The sequence below is a fragment of the Tetrahymena thermophila genome (assembly GCF_000189635.1).
Source record: "Tetrahymena thermophila SB210 genomic scaffold scf_8254636, whole genome shotgun sequence".
In the NCBI taxonomy this organism is placed as follows: domain Eukaryota; phylum Ciliophora; class Oligohymenophorea; order Hymenostomatida; family Tetrahymenidae; genus Tetrahymena; species Tetrahymena thermophila.
In genome coordinates this window covers 98,721-120,342 of record NW_002476405.1, presented here as the reverse complement: position 1 = coordinate 120,342, position 21,622 = coordinate 98,721, and the positions used below count along the sequence as shown (strand labels likewise).

Here is a 21,622-nt window from a genome sequence, read left to right as displayed (position 1 = left end):
ATGATTAAAAAATTATTAGTACTTTCTCTTACAGTAGCCTTGATTTTTACTACCCCTGGTGCAGATGTTACTTGTAATTCAACTACTGACTCTACTACTTGTGGTTCAGCTGGTGCAAGTACTTGGATTACAGGTAGTACTGCTGGCAAATTCAAAATTGCTGATTGTAGTGCTGTCGGTAGCAGTTTAACAAACATTTTTGATACTTTCTGTCTTTCTTGCCCATAAGGTGGAAATTCAAATATTTATGCTAACGCTAGTTAAAGCGGATGTCGTAACACACCTATTAATAATGGTGTGAATATTCAATGCTAATAAGGAAGTAATTGTTCTACTAGCTGTCCTGCTCTCCCTTTAGCATTTACATGGAAAACAGGTCTATAACCAAATTAATGTATGATTGAATCTTGCTATGCTGCTCCTATTCCTAATTCTGGTTTAACATTTATATTGTGTGGTTCATGCTCTCCGAATGGCGATAAACCTAACTCTTATGGAACAGCTTGTGTAAAAACTACTGGTGGATTTTGCGATAGAAACTAAGATTGGACTGATGATGATTGCAAAATATGTAATGCAGGTGGTAAAAATTCTGCTAATATTAAAGCTAGTTCAGATAAAACATAATGTGTTGCAGCTGCTAGCAGCAGTAGCTCATCAGTTATAGCTGTTTCAGCATTGCTCATAGCTTCTTTACTTATTTGAGAATAAGTAAAATAAATCTAATTATAATCATTAAGCATTTTTTGATATTGTTAGCCTATGTATGTATAAATATTATTTTTTTTGTATCTATCTATCTATCTATCTATCTATCTATCTATCTATCTATCTATCTATCTATCTATCTATCTATCTATCTATATGTTTTGATTTCAAAATTAAGATTTAATCATTTTACAATTTTATATTTTAAAACATAAATTAATGTAAATAAATATTTCCTCTAACGTTAAAAATTAAAAATCTTTATTATAATTATTAATTAATGCAAGAAAAGTAGTTAATAAGTTTTACTATTTTTTTATTGATGAATTGTTAAATAATAATATAATATGATAATAACATTGATGTAAGTAGAAACTATATTTTTTAATATTTTTCAAACATATATTATTAAGCATATGTGCACACTTTGCTGCCTAAAGAATATATTATTTCTAAATAAAAAATGTTTATAAATGCCCAATTAAATAAGATAAAGAAGAAAAATAGTTTTTAATTTCTAAATTATGAAATAGTGTTTATTTTTACATTCAAAAATTTATTTTTGTTGGAATTTAAGTTTAAATTTTTAAAGGATTTTACAATTTTAGTTAAATGAAAAAAATTTAATATTATCAAGTTTTTTTTTTTAATTCATAAAAAGTATATATTCAAAAATTATTAATAGATTCATATTATTTCAATTATTAAAAACTAAAAAAATAGAAAAAGGTTCAATTATTTATTTTTTAACATTTAAAAATATTACAGCTATTAATAAAAAACCAAAATTAATTAATCTACTAACCAATCAAATAGATAAAAATTTTGAGCTAAAAAGAGTGATGTAAGAATTATTAACTAATTCATCTTGAGAAGATAAGAAAGTAAAAAAATTATCCTAAAAGGAATTTTAAACTACAAAGGTATAATGTAATCTTAATTCTAAGAAATTAATTTAACATACAAAAATATCTCTAAATTCATAACTAAAGTTAGAGAAAGGAACAAAAAACTAAAACATCAGTCAAAGGCCATATAGAGATACTAAATTTATTTTTTTAAAAATAGATAAACTAAAGGATGAATAGCATAAATTAATTTGTACCATCTAAGAAAGTTATTTAACTTAGAATATAACAGTTTTTAATAAATTTGTTGATTTTAATTTACAAAAACTAGTAGTTATAAAAATAAACTTTTTATATTATTTTATCAGAAAAATAAGGTAGATAAAATTGTATCTACTATAAATTTATGTGATAAATTTAATTTTCTACTATAAATTTATGTGATAAACTTTATGTGATGAATACAAACAAGTAAACCTCTAAGTTAAAGTCAAAAAAAAATTTTTTATCAAATTTTCGAACTAAATTTAGAAATAACCTTAACTTAGAAATAAGCATTTATTAATTTAAATATAATTTTCCTAAATAAATATTTACATAATATAGATTAATAGGTATATTGATTAACAAAATAAATAAGTAGTCATTTAATAATAAATTAATTATCATTAGTTGTTTATGTTAAGTTATTTATATATAGATGCTTACATATATTAATAAATTTAACTTACTCATTCATAAATGTTACTATTTATTTATTAAAAGAAAAGAGTTACTTAAGAAAATAATAAAAAATATTTCAAAAGCTATTAATTAAAATAGTAATTAATTATCATTTATTAAGCTGATTTATTGAAAATAAATTAAATCTTAACTTTTTTTTTATTAACAAATATCCAAATTATAAAAAATATTTGAGAGATTTTAGATAAACTTTTTTCATTTCTTAGCTTAATTAAAATAAAAAATTAAAATATTTTTACATTAACTGTGCTTCTTGTTTTTCTCTTTGAGTTTGAATCACTTTAATCCTCTTCTTTAATTTTAAAGTTTTTATTGAATCTAGCATGGGGCTTATACAATTCTTTGTTCGGAACTTCTTGGCTCACTGACTCATGACTATCTTCTTCATTGTTACTTCCTTCCAAATCTATTGATTAATTAGCTCTCGAGTTTTTTGTGTCAACAGATGAATCTGCTGTTTACTACCCTAAAAATTAAAAAACATAAAATTTAGAATTTCATATAGAATAAAATTAGATACTTCTTGTACGAAGACTCATTCTCTACTCATTACTCTGTTATTACTATTTTTTCTAGGGTTTTTCTTAAGAATAAGACTGACTGTTATTATCTTTGTTTTTATCATCTATACTTTGGTTATTACTTTATGTTTTAGCATTCTCAGGTTAATTATTATTATTGCTGTTATTGTTGTTGTTGTTATTGTCATTCTTATTGTTGTTATTTATGTTATTTTCATTATTGCTGCTAACATTATTATTTCTATTATTGCTAACGCTTTCAATATGATTGTTTGGATCTTTTATTAACTGAACGCTGTTTGAGTTTTTGTTATCAACTAAAGATTAGTGATCAAGAATATCGACATCATCTTCTACATCAGCATCTTCATTTTCTAAATCTTCTTATTCAATTTATATATCAATTTCATCATCATCTTCATCATCATCACCATCAATATCTCCATCTTCAGCTTCTTCATCTGAGTACTCTTCTTTTACATCATAGTAGCCATCTTCATGATCTTCTCTAATTGATTCATTTCGGCTATCAGCAAATTCTTTAAAACCAAGTTCTTTACCAAACTTTTTTTCCCACTTTCTAAGAGTCGTAGGGTGGATTCTATATTTATTTGCTACACTTTGCTTGACGCTACCTAATTTTAATTCCATAAGAATAACCTTCTTTTCTGCTGCAGAGTATTTTTCTTATGCACACCTGTTTTCTTGATAGATTCTATTATATTCTTGAATTTCTGGGAGACTCGAGTACAATTTTCTCCATTTTCTGATGACTGAACCACTGACTCCATGGATTTTTGCAGCCTTCATTATGTTTCCCATTTTGAGTGCATCTTTGAGGATCTTTAGTTTTCTCTCTTCTTTTTCTTCTCTGTAGAATTTTCTTCTCTTTCTATTTAGAAGATTGGATGTTCCATTGGTGATTTCTATAATTTGTTTTATATATATCTTAAAGTAGAATTAATTTATATTTCTTTACCCTTATTTTCAACGGCTTGGCTGTAGTTCTATTAATTAAAATTTTAACATCAAGTTATATATAAATCATTATGGTAAATTATTTTATTTACTCTGCTGGATTGGCTTCTTGAATAATTGTAGATACTATTGCTATTATTATTGTTAATATTGTTACTGTAGGGCTTCAGAGTTCTAAGATTCATGCTTGAACCTTTGTTTCTACTCCTAAGTGTATAGGAAGCAGAATCTTCAGCATGCTACTATTCTATTTTGGGAGTGTCAGGAAGCATATTTTGATTCTCTTTAGCAAATATCTGCTCTTTTTACTACTTCTAGTTTAAATTTTCAGCTATGTAATTTTCAGCCTAGGTTTCAAATAAATTAAGATTAAAATGGTGAAATAATAATATATTTAGGTAGGATATGACTGATATTACTGAATGAAATAAAAAAGTGTGTGCTTGCTTTAGACACAAAAGTAAGTAATAATTAGAAATTTACTCTTTGATTCTTTATAATGTCTTTGAAAGCTAGCTTCGATGCTCCACGCAAAGTATTACGAAAATTCTAGAAGGAAGGATCAACTTCTTCGATGTCTATGAGGAATTTCTTGCACTGGTGACTGAAGTTCCTCTGGAGATCTTAAGCTTATAGGATGAGCTTTCGGGTAAGAATGTGTGGAAAGTCTACATTTTCTGAGTTAATAGGATGCTTGAACTTGAGTGACTATTTCGCTGGGTCGAATACAAGGGATTTCCTAAGTGTAAAGTTAGTAATAAAATCAGAATCAGGTTTATAACTATAAACTCTTGCATAAGTCTTGATGGAGGGACAGTACTCGACAATTTTAGATTACATATTTTCAAGTGCATTGACCAGCGTACTTTTCATGACCTCTAACTACTCGTAAGCTGTAATAACAGCACTGTTTTCTAGTTCGTTGTAGCTTTTTTCTTTCAAATCCTAAATCATTTCAGTCCAATTTGTAATTTAACATGCGTATTAGTCCCATTTGTGGTCGCTGCAATTTTCATGTTTTTGCTAGATACAATTGAAGCAAAATAAGGTGTTCCCTCTCTCACATTAACTAAAAGCGCACATTATGTCCATTGGGCAACCCAGACATTAGAAATTTTTGTCAGCAGTTTGACTTTAATTAGGCTACTGCCTTAACTACATATCTACTTATAGTGGTTACTATCCAAATACACCTTCCTTTTTTGAGTTTGCAAAACTTCGCGTTTTGTTTTTAAAATATTTTATTAGTGAATTAGCTGTCTTTTGCTTTTACTCTACTTTAAATCAATAATTACTATCTAATTAATAGCTTGTCAATTTCTCTTCTTTTTGTGAATGAATTAGAGCAAAAGAAATATGTTTGTTTTTTATTTATTAATTAATAATAAATAAACAAATTAAGTTTGTATTTCAAAAAAATCTTCACTTGTCAATTTTTCTCTAAAACAGTTGATATTCTTATTTGTTATCTTAAGCTGTAAAACTATTAAATAAATCATATTACAACATCAAACAATGTTTAATTACTCCATTCTCTCTAGCTCGCTTAAAATAAACAATATTCATCTAACTAACTATCTCTCTCCTCTTTTTTGGATAGAGAAAATATATTTGTAATATTAGATACCCCTTCGCATTTTAATTAAATTATTAAAGAGAAGAAGGAAGGAAGATCGAACAAAAGAAAGACTACTACTTTTTATGAAGAATAAATATAAATTATCAAATTTCATTTGTCATAAATAAGGTTGGTTGATATATAAAATAAAATATTTCGTAGCCCTTTGTAAACAGTATTTCTTCTCAATATACATCTTTTTGTTAACAATCAAGACAATCTTATTAAATATTCAATTTAATGTAATTTATTCACTTCAATTATTTAAATTTTTATCTTATAAATAGCGTCTAATAGGAATAAAAATTCAATCTTTTATAAAAACATTTTAATAAATATTTGAGTGTGATTAAATTTATTTTATACAATTTAATTAGATTATCAAAAGAGTTATTCACTAATGAAAGAATATAATGTTAAAAATGAATAGTAGCTTAAAAGGTGAATAATAAATATTTCATTCATTTAATAATACATAAATATGTTCATATTATATATAAATCAATTAAAACTATATACAAAATAATAAATAGCTGATTACCAAAATACATGAAATGTTATTGCTAGCTTTGCTATAATAATTACTATTGATTGCCTCAACCAAATTTTATAATGTCTTAATTGATGATGATAATCTAAAGATTTATGAAGCATATATTTTTAATTAATTAATTAAATAATTAATTAAAGATTTCAAAAGAATCTTAAACACCTTGGTAAATCGAAAACAAACAATAATCAAAAAACAAATTTCTTAAAAGAAATATCCAAGAGAGTAAAATGCTTGAAGAAAACAACAAAGGAGATTTTATCTAACAAGAATAAGACTAATTTTTGGAAAAGGTAAATTAAATTTATCATATTGGAGAATTTTAATGATTCTTAATTTGATTTAGTTGCTCAAATACGCATCATATATATATTTATTATTCTTAATATTATCAAAAAGAAACGATTCCCTCTAAACTTGCTTAACTCATTTTTGGTCTGTGGGATTTGTGATGGATACTTCCGCTTTGCACACACAATTACAGAATGTGGACACACTTGTAAGCAAGTTGATTATGTTTGGTCAAATTTAGCAAATATGGATTAATTTAAACTAAATTCTTTGCTTATTTTTTGATATCAAATATTTTTTATTACTTCTATCACTAATTTTTGTTTTGTTGTAGTAAATATTAAAATAATATGTTATTTATATAATATAAAAAGTTTGCAAAATATGCATTCATGACTACATCTCCAAAAACCAGAACACTAAAAACAAAAGAAAGTGTCCATCTTGCAAAGGTGAACTTGAAATCCATCTCAGTAAATCCATCAGAAAAGACCCCTACAAACAGCAAATGGTAGATTTCTTGTACCCCCAATTTGCTAAATAAGAGCAGTTGATCGTTAAAAGAGTAAAAGAGCTATTTCCCCTTATTGATTTAGAATTCTTACTTGACGAATTTAACTACGAAAATCGTAAAACATTTTATTAATTTATTTTTTAAATAAATAAATAAATGGAATTTAATTTTATAAATTTCAAATAAATCCTTTTTGTGATAATTTTAAATAAATTAAATAATTACTTAAACAGTCAATCAACAACAATACCAAAGGAAGAAAAAGCACTCTGACTCTCCTAAATTAAACCTTAAAATGGTTGTCGATAAATATCTTAACATTCCCTTTGATAAGTTCGTCTAAGACCTTTATGAAGAGAGCAGCTTTTTAAAAATGAAGCAAATTCTTCTTGAAAAATACCCTGATTACTACAAAAAACAAGCTGATACATCCAACAAATCAGATTAGGAAGAAAATAGCAGTAGTTCCTACGGTAAAAACAATATATCCAGCAAAGTTATAAATTGATTAATTAAATTTTGATTAATTTAAATTAGAAGAAGATAGCGAAGAGAAACAAAAAGATCCTCTGTAACTGAATGGTAAGAGAAAGCCTAGTGTTTAATATGAACAATAAGTCCAAAAAAAATAATAAACAAACTAATCTCCTGCATAGCGTTAAATTTAAGCACCAGCTTAAAATTAAACATAATCAAATTAAGGTAGAGCTCCTTCTCCTCCTTAAAATCAAATTCAAATTCCTCCTACTTAAGTAAAATTAAAGAAGTTCCCCTTCAAAACAAGTGCTCCAACTGAAAGAGCCTTAGAAGTATTCACATCAAAAACAGACAGACACAGATATATATCAGAAAAAACATTAAAGAGTATCTAAGAGCACGATGATACCTTGTTCAAATTTTATGTCAATCCACTTACGAATTTAGAACAGTAAAAAATCTAAATAAGTTAATTAAACAATTTAATTGACTAATATTTTATTTTAATTAATAAGTGAATATGTTGGATTGTAAAATATTTTACGTTTACAGAAGAAGAGTAATGTCCAAGAACTCAGCCTTAAGTAAGTAAAGAGCTTTTTCGTTAAGACCATTAAGGCCCACACTTAATAAAAGAATATTGATATCCCTACAATTTCATCCAATAATGTAAATTACTCAAAAAATAAAATTGAATATAAATTGCTATATTATTCTTAGGTTAATTTGTACTTTTGCGAACAACTTTTATGCGATATAAGCACTCCTCTTAAAGAAATCTATGAATAAGTTAACGATAGTCAACCTTTTATATTTGATTACGAAATTGTTCTTGATAATCTAGAGTAGAATTCTTCATGAAATAACTAATTATAATATAATAAATAAATAACTAGCTTAAGCTATCTTGCTATTAAATAATATCAGAAAAAATGAAAATTTGAAAACTAAATTTGTTTGTTATAAAATAAATAAAGAGAGTTAAAAATACAAGAGCAAAAACCAATAACAAAAAAAGACAATCAAAATAAAAACAATCTTTAATTATTACTAAATTTTAATTATTTATTTCTTTTAAAAGTAATCTTTTACATGCATCTTCCTACTAAATAATGTAGTTAATTAATATTTTCTATATCTTAATTAATATCATGTTTATCATTAAAAACATTTAAATTATCTTTTTATAAAATATCATTATAAATATACAAATTTATTTACATATACTGTCTAATTAATCTTAATTTACTAATTAATTGTTCCAGTTTTTAGAATTTTTTTCTACATTTCAAATTGAAATTATTAATATTAATAACACTGTAATTTCTAAAAATTATCAAAGCCATCAAAATAAAATAATAGCAAAATCTAAAAATTCATTTTTTTGTAATTCTCTTATCCATTTTTAAATTTTTCATATGGTTAAAGTTTTTTATGGAATAAGTAATATTTAGTTATATAATTCTTTGGTATTTTTTACTAAACAGTAAAAGTTAAAATCTATTATCTTATAAGTAAAAACTTATTATTTATTTAATTAGAATTAATTAATATTAAGCAATATTAAAAGATCTTTTATAAAATATATATTAAATTTTTAAACATTTATTTTTAAAATCTTATTTAAAGTAAATATCTTGTTAATTACTAATTAAATTAGTAAGGTTTATAATAAATTTTCAAGAAATTTACTAATGAAAATTAAAAATGTATTTTTCAATAAAATCACTTTTAAATATGTAAGCAACTAATATATAGAGAGTCTTAATATTTAGATTGCAAAAATTTTATAAAAAACCTTAAATAAATAAATAAATAATTTATTGATATATTTTTTATTTTGGAAAAAATACTCTTAAATTTTAAGATAAAAAATAATTTAGTATTAATTAACTTTAAACTATCTATTAGATTGTATTTACTTGTTTTTAAATAATATAGCTTTTAACTAACAAAAATAATTTTAAATCTTGTTAAATCGAGTTAATCCAAGATTATATTCTTAAATATAAAAAAATATGTATAAATTTGTTATGAGAAATTGATTATATATATATAAATACTTTTTAGCATTTTAAAAATTAAATTAAACACTAAAATAGAAAATTAATAGAAATACAGATAGATAGACATTCTGATTGATTGATTTATTTATGTTTCTTAGATATTTATTTTCATTACCTATATTTTTATCCTATGCTTACAACTACACCCTTTTTTTATATTATATATTGTTAACGACCTTCATTTAGATAAATTATTAAAATTACTTTAACTTTACTTCTGATTCTAATTGTTCCTGTAACAGAACCATTTTGAGACTCTGCGCTGATGTTTATGAGGAAATCATCACCTAATATTATATAATTTAAATTTAGTTTAAAGTTATTTCTTTATCATTTTTTTACCTAGCTTGGTCTTAGCATAGAAATTGACACAAATTACTGTAGCATTTTTGATTTCCTCTTCGTCGTTAAGCATATATAATTTAAATTATTCTTTGAATTAGAGGAAGAATTATAACATCTCGCTTTTTTAGACATTAAAATAAATTTTAGTTTTAATTAATATAAATAAATATTTTTTTAAATTTTATATTAAGGTTAATTATTAAATAATTATTTACATCTTTTGAGGATTGATGACAATACGGTTTTCCCATTCATACTTAGCCCACATTTCTCTATAAGAATTAAAATCTATTTCTGCAGGATATACGAAATCAATTAGGTCAATATCTATTTCTTTAGTGATTAAATAAGCTTGTTCAATACCAGCAATATTTTCGTAGTTGATGGCACCGAAAATAACTCCTATATCTATTGAGGTGAATTTAAGAGAAGTTTTTACATAAGCACTTTAGTTAGGTTATAAGGTTACAGCCTATGCCTTCTCAATTACTCTCTTTTAATCATTTTCTTGAGTGAAGAATTCTATTTGAACTTTTTGTAAGGGCTTGGTTGTGCGATTTATTAACAAAGTTTCGAATTAAATATCATATTTATGAATGTAAACAAATGATTCAGCATAAATTGGATCACTATATCCAGTTAATTAGACCAATTTATTTAATTTGCTTGCAAAATCATTGTCTTCTCCAACTCCTTTAAATTCTATTTAATTTATTTCTTCATCCTACAAATCTAAATCACCAATTTCTGCTTGCTTACCCCTTTAAGTTTACATTTAAAAAGTTAATTATTACAATTTTATTTTTTTATTTACTTCAAGGCTCTAATAACAATTAAATCATCAGGCTATTTGGCAATATGTGAATCTTTCTTTTCTTCTCTTTATTGTTCAAGATCAGTTCTCTTTGTCAATTTCTCTTTGTGCTTCACAATATTTTCATTGCTTTCTAACCATTAAATCTTTTCATTTACAAACTTCTTAGGCTCAGTCAATAACTTAACACCAAGGTATATTTTTTCAAGAGAATCTAAATCATATTCTTCATTCTAAATTAAATATGAATAATTTTAATACATTTTATAATATTGCAATAATTTATTCTACCTTCTTGCTTTGCTTAGCAGTGTACAATCTAATCAAAGAACAGAAAACTAACAAAATTTAGCTAGTGTACTTGTTGTATTTCTTAGCATCAAGCTTGATCTTGAAAACCAGCTTTAGTAAAGTACGGGCAGCAATACTACCTATGTAAGAATATTGAGAAAGAATAATTCTGAATTAAGAATCTTGTTGTTCACTAGCATCAACTGATTATTCTATTTTTTTGTAAAAAATTATGGTAATTATTTATTTTTTATTTTTAAAAAAATTAGAAATTTATAATAATTTATAAGATTATGATTTAATTTATAGATTTACTTCTTGCTTCCTTTTCTTCAATTACTTCAGTACCATAGCTACCATCAGCTAAAATGACTGTTTTGTATTTTTTTTAAGTAGGTTTAGGTGCTTCTTTTTCTTCTGACTTTTGGTCGTCGGTAGTTTATTAAACATAGGTGATTGGAAGTGAACCAATTGCTTCTAAGATTTAATCTAAGCTACGGGTGACTTATTCTCCTGAGGAGTATTCACCAAGAATCCAGAGAACACCATTGTATATGTAAGGAGATGAGATGTCTCTAAATCTTTCTAACAACTTTGACATCAAACGCTCTCTGCTTTGAGGATAGGTTGTAACAATTCCAGTAAGGATTCTTTTTACTTGATCTTAAGTTTTTTGTTTTAAGCCACTGTTAGTTAAGAATACTTCGTTGATCAAATTCATAACATCGTCTAAAACGCTTTCAAAGTTAAAAACGCAGTACTCAACAAAATCAAGAAGAATCTTAGTAAATTCCTTTCCACTAATAAAAATAATATAATTAAAAATATGATGGCAATCTAGCTAAAAATTACTTTTCTTCAGAAATTGTCTTCTTTACTTCTTTGACAACCTTAGGGAAGATATAGCTGACGTTTCTAGAGTTAGTTAAGCTTGAAATAATATCAATGGCATTTTTACGAATTTAGTTAGAAGGATTGTTCAATACTTTAGTAATTTCAATAACTTGTTCTTCAAGATATTTAGGTTCAATATTGAGAATATATTAAATTTTATCAAGAACTACCATTTTAACATTGTTTTCTGAGTTATTTAACAATAGTTAAACATATATATTAGTGGCTAACTTCAAAGTTGTAGGTGTATTAGATATTTATATTAAAGTATTAGCACACTCAAACTAAACAGAAGGACTACGGGATTTTTAGAAGAATAAAATGCATTTCATAAGCTTAGATTTCTAGCTAGGATCATATTTGCAAGTTTTTCTATTCAAATTAAATAAATATTTAAATGTATTTTTAATTTTATAGAAAAAAATAGAATAATTTTTATTTATTGAATTTATTAGACGATATTTATTTTTAAAATAAGTGAAAGTATCTCTCAATTTTGTAAAATTAATAAAATCCTCCTTATTTTAGTTATCAATAAAATTATTGATATTCTTAATTTGAGGTGAAAGGTTAATCATAACATCCACTGTTTAATTTGTTGTTTCTAAAAATATTGCACTTTATTGACTTATGGAACTTAAAGAAAGTTGCTTAATTTATATTTTGTTTTTAAAATCTATCTAGGTTTTAATTTCAAGTTTAATTGCTTTTTTGTTTCATATTAAATTGGAATATGAATTTATTTTTAGAGTTTAAAATGAGTAATAGATATAATAATATTAATATCGAAAATTATTGATGAGAATTTAAACCAACTATTGAACTATTAATTAAATAATGAGATCTAAAAACCTAAAATTTGACAAATAATACTTGTGTGTCTTTCCTTTTTAAGTACACAATCAATAACATTGCCTTTAGTATTTTTATATTTATATATGTTTACAATAATTAAACCATTTCTTTTTTATTGCTTTATTTTGTGGTAATTTTATTTATTTAACATTATTTCTAACTCTTTGCTACTATACATTATGCTTTATTCAAAGAATGAATGATCAGTCAATTTGTTGGCTATTTAACTAAATACATTCCAATTCCAAATTATATATATAAAAGGAGGTTGAATCTTTAAGTCTTAAATTTAAATTGAGGAAAATCGTTTGCTTTTGTAGACAATATCATTTTTTTTGTATCCAAAAAATATTTTGAGTATTAAATTACCTAAAGAGTTCCAAGACTGAAAGTTGCATGATGTCTCCCATTTCGTCAACTCTATCATCTTAAATAATTTAATAGAGGTAAGCCATAGCTTTCTCAAGGTTGGTATGATAAAGAAGTAGGAAAGCGTTTCTTTTGGTTGACAAATCAGTTTCGTTTTAGAGGACCTTTTCCATTTCAGTATCGATATCATTAATCAGATCATCACCGAAATTTAAAAATATTTAGTAAATAGCGATAATAGCATTTCTTCTAACATAAGTGTGCTTGTGATTTAAGCTTTCCATAATACTTGAAATTAAAGGCTCTAAAATACCCTTATACATAATTCTTGAAACCAAACGAAGAGTTCTTCCTCTTAAATACTCGTTTGGATGCAACAAGTCTGATCTCAAACTGTTGCAAACTAAAATCATTTCGTCTTTAAGCTTACCATCTTTATTGACCTTCTCAATGATCTATTTTTATATTCATTTTATAATAAAATTAATATGCTTCTTCTTATTTAATATTCATCATTTCAAGCTCAAAAACATATTCATAGATATTTCTAAATGATTTCATTTATATTTATTTACTGCAAAATCAATTAAAATAAATTAATTTATCTGGTTTTTATTCAGCTTTTGAATATTTGCTTGCTTTCATGATAAATATTGCTCATAATTTATTGATCTATTTATTTATTTACTTCCCAGTAGTACAACAAAATCTTCTTGAGGTCATGGTTTTCAGCTTGATAAGGAACCAAGTAAGTTATAATAGTCATGGTCAATTTATCAAAATTCTCATCCTGAATAATTGCATAAATGAGGGACTTAAGACCTTTAATCTTTTCTTCATATTTTCCCATAAGAAGAGTCTTAATTTCTTAAGGAGTGAGCTGCTCTTATTCAGCTCTAATATAAATGCTACAATAACGTTCTTTGTGCTCGCTAGCTTATTATATATTTGCTGATGCCATCTTTCTTTGAACTTACTAAGTTGCTTATAAAATTAACTTTTGTAATATATTTCTTATTTTATTTGCCTTTTTATTTCTATTAAATATCTTCTTTACCTAAAACAGTATGTGAATTTATATATTGATTTATAAGGTCGTTTATTTGTTAATTAATTTATTTAATTACTTGCATGCATATTAAGTGCTTTACTAAATTATTGATATTCTTAAATAAAACAAGGATAATAAATTAAATTCATTTATTTATATCAGATATTGTTTTTTGTATGCTTTTTCTCTAAATAATCACTTTCTTTTATCATCAATCTAATTAATTAAAAATTAGAATGAAAAAAAAACTTAATAATACATATATTCATTCATTTTTCAATTATTCAATCGTATGGTTCAACGCGTGTAAACAATCATTTCGGATTCATTCAATATATTTATTTTTTTTTATTCAATTTCAAAAGAAGAATGCTTTTCTAATAAACTCCTAAATATTCATTTTTAATTTAATACACTCAACTCATTATTTTTTTGATTGGTTTTCTATTAAAAAAAATAATTATTTAATGATTAAAATTTAATTTAAATACTTACAAAAAAATGTTGAAACAAACTTATTCCAAAATTAATGATTATTTAAAATAAAATTTGACACATAAATTGAGCTATATTCAGGTTTTTTAAATTTATTTGAATAGTATTCTAAATCGAGTGATATAATTTATTTACTAACTAATTTTATCTTTAAAAATGCACAAAAAAATAAATAAGAAATTCAAATTTAATATCATAAAAATAAATTTAAAAAGGTTAGTTTAGTTTAAATAGAGAATTCTAAAAATCTTAATAAATTAATATAAATAAACGCAAATAATCTAATTTTGGTGATAAAAGATATATAAATAAGTCAATAAAATTATTAAAATACTCAGGAAGATTAATTAAATAAATATCTATTAAACAGAAATTAAAAATATAATTTCAAAAATGAAATATGTTATTTTGAATAATATTGCAATCCTAAGATATATTTCATGTTTAAATTAAATACTTTTCATAGGTATTTAAAGTACTTGTTTAAAATTAGTTTTTGAAATCAGCAAACACAAATGAAATTAAGGTAGTATTTATCATAATTTTTATTAAATTTTTATGAAATATTGAGATAAATATAACCAAATAATATTAAAATTAAGATCAAATTAATTTAAAATATATGAAAATTATAGTTTGAAAAGGAATTAAGTAAACTCAATAAATCAAAAATAATTATCTGAATTTATTTATATTAAATTGTATAATTAAGTTATTTTTTTTAATATTTAATATTATTTAAGATAAAAGAATATTTTATTAGTTTAAATTATTTTTTATATATGCTTACTTAATAATAAATTATTTTTATATTAAAATTTAAAATAATTTTTAATTTCTAAATTACAAGCACAATCAACAATTTAAATTAAACAAACATTTAAAAAATTGTTATATTCAAAACTATTTATTTTATTAAAATTTCAAAATTGATATAAGAAAGTTTTATTAAATTAGATTTAGATTTTAATTTAGTTTAGTAGATTTATTTTTTTGTAAAATAATAAATTTTTTATTCTTGTAATTATTTTGTTTTAAATTGATTTACTTTTTTGATAAAGCTTTTTGAAATATTTAAGAATTTATTGCTCAAAATTACTTATGAAGGGATTAAATAACTACTATTTATAAATTTGATTTATTATACGAAATTAAATATTAATGAGTTTAAGGTTGAGAAGTTTTCATTATTTGACTGATTGAATGAACATCAAAATTATTTTGAAATTAACAAAGATACATTCATTCATTCATTAATTAATTTATTTAAAAATTTTGAATATTTGTTTACATTTTGTATTTGGAATTAGAAAAATGTAAAAATATTTGTTTTGAATATTTGAGAAGTATTTTTTTTTTTTCGTTGTTGTTAAGTTATAGGGAAGAATGAATAAGTTTATATGAAAAATAGTTTTGAGTTAAAAATTTAAATAAAGTACACGCACATATATATGGCATTTAAAAAATATGATATTTTGTATGATATATGAGCATATAGTTTAGTATAATTTATGAATAGAAGTTTTGGTTGGTTGTTTGTTAAATCAAGCAGTGAGGACGCAAGCACCACCGACAGCGACGATTCTTCTTTCAGCAGTCTTGGAGAAGTATTTAGCCTTAACAACGACAGGTTGGTTGGGGAGTCTACCCTTACCCAAAACCTTGAAGAAACCAGCCTTGGTAACATCAATAACGGGGACCTTCTTCTTATCTTCAGCGTACTTTTGTCTGGTAGCATCAGAAACCAAACTCCAGAGCTTGTCGATATTAACAACGGGGCAGTGGAGAGGGTTCTTCTTTAAGTGGAAGGTTCTCATACCCAACTTTCCGTAGTAGCCTAATCAAAACAAAAAATATATTAGTTTTTATATTAAAATAACATCGTTTTAAAATTTTATAAAAAGGAATTTGCTTAAGTAGCAGCATCGTTCAAATTTAACAAAAATGCTTTCTATTTATTTATTCTAAACTCTTTTCAGCTTAACAGTAAGTAAGGAAGAAATTATTCATTCAATCTTATTGAATATATATGATCTTTCTCTAATCAAAAATAAGCAATACTGTTTATCATTACTTCTCGTATTTATAAGCATATCTATCTGTTAATTTGTTTATATCCTTTGATTTATTTATGACTTTGATTCAATTCTATCAATAAAATACTTAGAAACTTCATAGGTATTTATTTGAACTTAATATTTGCTAGATGGCTAATTAATTAATTATTCATTATTTTTTGATAAGTCTTTTCAACAAATTGTGTGTGTAGAGGAGCTAGCTCAGATAGAATTAATTTTGGATTCATTCAGTAAACCAGGTGAAAAATTCGATTCATTGAACTTTTAAGTTAATTACTATCAAGAAAATTTTACTTATTTTAAATTTCTTATTTTTAGCTGCAATTTTTCAATTGTAAATTGAACAAAAATTTGTTGATAGAAATAATCTTTGCTCTATTGTTTTGGTTTTTCTGAAAAGTAGTTAAGCAATGGATGAATAAATAAATTGCTTTTGTTGTTATATTTAAGATGCTGTTATAAACTAAATTCCCTTATAAAGAAGTATTAAATTTGCTTTTTTATATATGAATATTTGTATTTAATTTGATATCATACCAGGATGCCACTTTTCCATCAAGATCTATTTAATTAAAATAAATTTATCAATATTGGTGACTAGATAGATAAATCAAAGAAATAAAGTTATCTCCAATTCTACTCACTCTTGCTTGCAAACTAATTGAGCTTTCAAACAGTATGCAAAAGCGAAGTAGAATTCGATTAAACTGATTGAAAAAAAATTAAGAAAGAAATAATTACTCTGTGATGATGCATACCACCGGCCTTACCACGACCACCTCTGCAACCACCCTTTCTGTCTATATTTTAGAATGAAATTGTATTAATAATTTTGTTTATTTAGTTGTTTGTTTTCTCTAATCCCTTATCTCATGTCCTCCTTCAAAATTAGCTTGAGGGTTGACTTTGTCTCCCTTCAAGCTAACTATCTACAATAATGCATGCTTTAAATTACTAAATCTATTTTTTCTTTCTTATTTTTCTATTTTGGAACGACCTAGTTAGTTGTTTCATTAGCGGGACTGAGCTTAAGTCCTAGATTATTTAGTTTTTCGAAAGATAAAGTAACGTTTGATTGCATTAAAGGATGCTTTGAACCATCTTGCTCGCTCTTTAACAGATTGATTTATTTTTATGAAAAAATCAAATCATGATTTTTGTACGAACGAAGCGAATCGAAGATGGACTGAAAGAAGAATCCCATGAGATGGATTGAGATTAAATGATGAATAAGATGATAGTGGATTTTTAATTACGCTTTCCGACTCTACCGTGACCGTGAGAGACGTGACCTCTCAACTTTCTAGTCTTCTTTAAGTGAGATACCATTTTTATTTACTATATATATGTCTTTGTTTTGATTAATTTATTTTTTGCCTTTAAAAATTGTTTTTATATCTTTTAGCCTTTTAATCTCTCCTCTTTCTAATTAATTTGCCTCTACCCGTCTATATTTTCGCACTCCCAAAAATTATATTGAATTTCCTCCTCAAAGCATCTTATTTTATTTTTCTTTTTTAGCCCATTCTTATTTTAAATAGTCATTCATTTTTCTAACATTTCTCCATTCATTTTTACTTGCTATCTCTTTCATGCATGCTAGCATATATTTCCTTCATTTCTTTAAATATTCACTTCTTTCATTCATTTATTTAATTTCTTCAAATTGCTCTATTCATTTATTTATTTACTTACTTATATATTTTCACTTAATATCAATCAACTTCATTATTAGCTTTATTTCATTAATATTCAATAACTAATAAATCAATCGATTAATAACACATTTAGTTGCTTAGATTGCATTTTTATTGATTTATTTATGATTTTTCAAAATAATCAACATAAAAATTGTCCATTTTTTTTGATAAATTGATTTTATACTTAAAATTAAACATTATTTCTTTAAAAAATTTTTATTTATTTTTTGGATAAAAAATTATTTTAATATTAAAATAAAAATAAATTAAATGAAATAATTAATTAATTAAGATTTATTCAATAAATAAATTTAAATATTCTATTTCTAAAAATTTAGCTAAAATTTTAATCTAATTTTAAAACTAAATCAAACTAAATAAATTACATATTTAAAAAATCTAAAATAAATAAAATTTTTAATAATAATATTCTAAGGAATTACTAAAAAAATTTGATTAGTCTATTTTTTAAGGAAAAAAATAGATTACAAAACACTAACTAAAATATTTCAAAAATTAGATGAGAATTATGAACGAAAAGATTTAAAACAGCAGTTAATTTTAATTACACAACTATAATATATAAATAAAGCTTTGATTCTTTTTATTCTAATTTATTCTCATAAAAAATTTGATAAAGAATATATAATTCTTAATTTTATCAAGCTATCTACAAATTAAATTAAAATTTTATTAATTTTATCTAAAATCATATTAAAATACGCTTAATCCTACTTTTTATGGGTTTACAATTGCTTGCCATATATACTTATTGTTTTAAATTACTGATATAAGTTAATTATAAACAGATGTAAAATTATAATTAATATTCTAATAATATTTTAAATTAGAAATACATGCATATTATTAGCTGAGAAACCCTTTCTGATAAATTTTACATGAAAAATTATTACCTAAAAAATAGCCTTAATATTTTAAACTTAAATATTAAAAATATATTGTAAAAATGTTAATATATTCTACTAAACTTAAATATATTTTTAGTTGTTATAGTCAATCATTTTTCAATATTTTATCAATATATCAAAATAAAAATATTCAGCTGTTTGTTTTGAATTTTAATTAAAATGAAAATATTTTATAATTTTTATTGCAAAAATATCCAATTTAGTTAAACTATTAATTATTATATATTTATTTTTTTTAAAGCCTTGAAAAATATATTTAATAAATATTATATTTCTTAAGATCTTTTATGTTTTGATAAATAAAATAGAAAATACACTATTAAATATTATCAAAAGTTATTAAAAAATTGTTTTTTTTTAAAAAGCTGATGGATTTTTTTATTTTAGTCTTTCTTTTTTAACTCTATTTTTAACTTAAAACAATTTTGGTTTATAATTTCATTAATTTTTTAATAATCATAATTTATTATAAAATTGAAGACTCCATATTTTCTACTTTTTTACTGAATTCATAGCTTCTACTAAATCATTAAAACCGCAATAGTAAATTCGAATACCTTTTAATATTCATAATACCTTACTTAACTTTCCTCAAGATAAATTTTAAAGAAATGACTAATTTAGGCAATTTTGCTAATGGCTTAAAATACTATTTATAATTAATTACTATATCTAATAACTCAAGAATATTTAAACAAACTAATTTTATTTCACCGTTAGACAAATCCTATTTGAAATAAAAATAGGTTCTATTACAATAGAATACTTTAAATTTTTTTATAAAGTTGTGGCTAGTAAAATAACTTCAAAATCCTATTTTGTAATAATTTACTTATTTATATCTTTAATACTATCATACAATCTAAAAACAACTCTTTTACTAAGAATTTAATAACTATTTCAAAAAAAAAGATTTTTTTGAAATTTATTATTTGTATTAAATTTACATTCAAAAATTATTAAAATCATTAGAATATTTATTAATACCAAAAAAATTCTTTAATTAATTTATTAAAGAAATATTAATTTAAACAATTTTGTTAATAACTAAAATTAAGATTAATTCAAAATAATTTGTTTAAAATGCATTTTATTAAAATTTTTTAACAAAAACTATTATATTCTATTAAATAATATTTTAAAATAAACTCAAAAAATTACACTAAACTACTCTTTAAAAACAGATCTATAAAATTTTATTTTTATTTATATTATTAAGAAAATAGATTTTGAATGTAAATTAAATAATTTTTAAAAATTTTACTTATTGTACATTATCACTAATCACTAATTAAGTTGTTTTTTCAAAAAAATTAAAAATATTTTTCCAATTTTTTTTTTTTTAAATTCTACCACTGATTATAAGTCTTTTTATTTTTAATTTATTACATTTCATTAAAGTTTAATATATTTGTTCTCATTATTATATAAATGAAACATGTAAATAGTGGATTTGTTATAAAATATGCATTTAAAGGCTATTTATCCAATTATAATTTTTTAATTTAAATAAAATTTAAAAAATATTTAAAACAATTTTAAGCTCTATTAATAAAGTAGATGTCAAATGAAAAATAAAGTGTCTTTTATATTTATTTGTTCTCATTAACATATAAATGAAACGTGTAAATTTGTTACAAAATATTTATTTATTAAAATTTTCATCCAATTATTATTTTTTAATTTAAATAACATTTAAAAAATATTGAAACACGTGTTTGTAATTTATTTATGCTTGGATTCATCATTTTAAGTTCTATTAATAAAGTAGATGTCAAATGAAAAATAAAGTGTCTTTTATATTTATTTGTTCTCATTAACACATAAATGAAACATGTAAATTTGTTACAAAATATTTATTTATTAAAATTTTCATCCAATTATTATTTTTTAATTTAAGTAGCATTTAAAAAGTTTTTAAACACGTGTTTGTAATTTAATTATGCTTGGATTCATCATTTTAAGTTATCTATAAATAGAGTAGAGGTCAAATGAAAAATAAAGTGTCTTTTAAAATATAAATTAGCCATTTATATTATTAAACGTGGTCAAATAAATGGTGGTGATTATAATGTTGCATTTTTTATACTCTGAAAGTTAGAAAATGTTTAAAATAAAATATTTAAAAATATTTTTAATAATTTAGTAGGATTTAAAGTTATTCTACTTATTAAAAATTTTAAATAAGCTAATTAATTTGGATCTATGAATTTATATGATGAATTAATAATATTATTTAACAATTTTTTTTCAATAATTACTAAATTGATCTTTCTTTTTATAGCTATCTTTAAAAATGAAGTAATGAATGTAATAAAAAACATAATAAATAAATCAACAAAAAAAAATAAGTTAAAAAAATAAAAAACAAACATATAAAATGAGAAGTAAATCAAATAAAAATACAGAAAGGCTTGAAGTTCAACAAGAAAATTTGGGAATTTTTAGTAAAATAAAAACTAAGATATCAAATTATCTAGGTTTAC

The 21,622-nt window shown here is 22.9% G+C and overlaps 5 protein-coding genes across 5 annotated transcripts; 2 read left to right on the top strand and 3 right to left on the bottom strand. All coding sequences in view use genetic code 6, as the record gives it.

Moving 5' to 3' along the window:
* TTHERM_00488380 (cell surface immobilization antigen) lies at positions 1 to 705 on the top strand (the record flags this gene model as incomplete). The annotated part of the gene is made up of 1 exon (XM_001016813.1): positions 1 to 705. One exon carries the CDS (start codon positions 1 to 3, stop codon positions 703 to 705), a length of 705 nt encoding a protein of 234 aa, XP_001016813.1.
* Positions 706 to 2,291: 1,586 nt separating this feature from the next.
* Positions 2,292 to 4,960, bottom strand: TTHERM_00488370 (hypothetical protein; the record flags this gene model as incomplete). Its single annotated transcript, XM_001016812.2, has 6 exons — positions 2,292 to 2,303; positions 2,540 to 2,766; positions 2,821 to 3,747; positions 3,801 to 3,828; positions 3,892 to 4,146; positions 4,283 to 4,960. The coding sequence occupies 6 exons, from the start codon at positions 4,958 to 4,960 to the stop codon at positions 2,292 to 2,294; spliced, it is 2,127 nt and encodes a 708-aa protein (XP_001016812.2).
* A 1,126-nt stretch (positions 4,961 to 6,086) lies between these two features.
* On the top strand, positions 6,087 to 8,110 carry TTHERM_00488360 (DNA-binding protein Mel-18, RING finger protein; the record flags this gene model as incomplete). The annotated part of the gene is made up of 7 exons (XM_001016811.2): positions 6,087 to 6,260; positions 6,367 to 6,466; positions 6,633 to 6,887; positions 7,006 to 7,245; positions 7,310 to 7,700; positions 7,765 to 7,918; positions 7,970 to 8,110. Exons 1-7 carry the CDS (start codon positions 6,198 to 6,200, stop codon positions 8,108 to 8,110), a joined length of 1,344 nt encoding a protein of 447 aa, XP_001016811.1. The 5' UTR covers positions 6,087 to 6,197.
* A 1,313-nt stretch (positions 8,111 to 9,423) lies between these two features.
* Positions 9,424 to 13,844, bottom strand: TTHERM_00488350 (coatomer subunit beta; the record flags this gene model as incomplete). The annotated part of the gene is made up of 10 exons (XM_001016810.3): positions 9,424 to 9,462; positions 9,520 to 9,602; positions 9,658 to 9,779; positions 9,876 to 10,421; positions 10,475 to 10,707; positions 10,766 to 10,977; positions 11,081 to 11,565; positions 11,618 to 12,031; positions 12,884 to 13,338; positions 13,572 to 13,844. 10 exons carry the CDS (start codon positions 13,842 to 13,844, stop codon positions 9,424 to 9,426), a joined length of 2,862 nt encoding a protein of 953 aa, XP_001016810.3.
* Positions 13,845 to 15,973: 2,129 nt separating this feature from the next.
* On the bottom strand, positions 15,974 to 18,052 carry TTHERM_00488340 (60S ribosomal protein L18; the record flags this gene model as incomplete). The annotated part of the gene is made up of 4 exons (XM_001016809.3): positions 15,974 to 16,266; positions 17,045 to 17,069; positions 17,249 to 17,307; positions 17,764 to 18,052. The coding sequence occupies 4 exons, from the start codon at positions 18,050 to 18,052 to the stop codon at positions 15,974 to 15,976; spliced, it is 666 nt and encodes a 221-aa protein (XP_001016809.2).
* Positions 18,053 to 21,622: the final 3,570 nt, after the last annotated feature.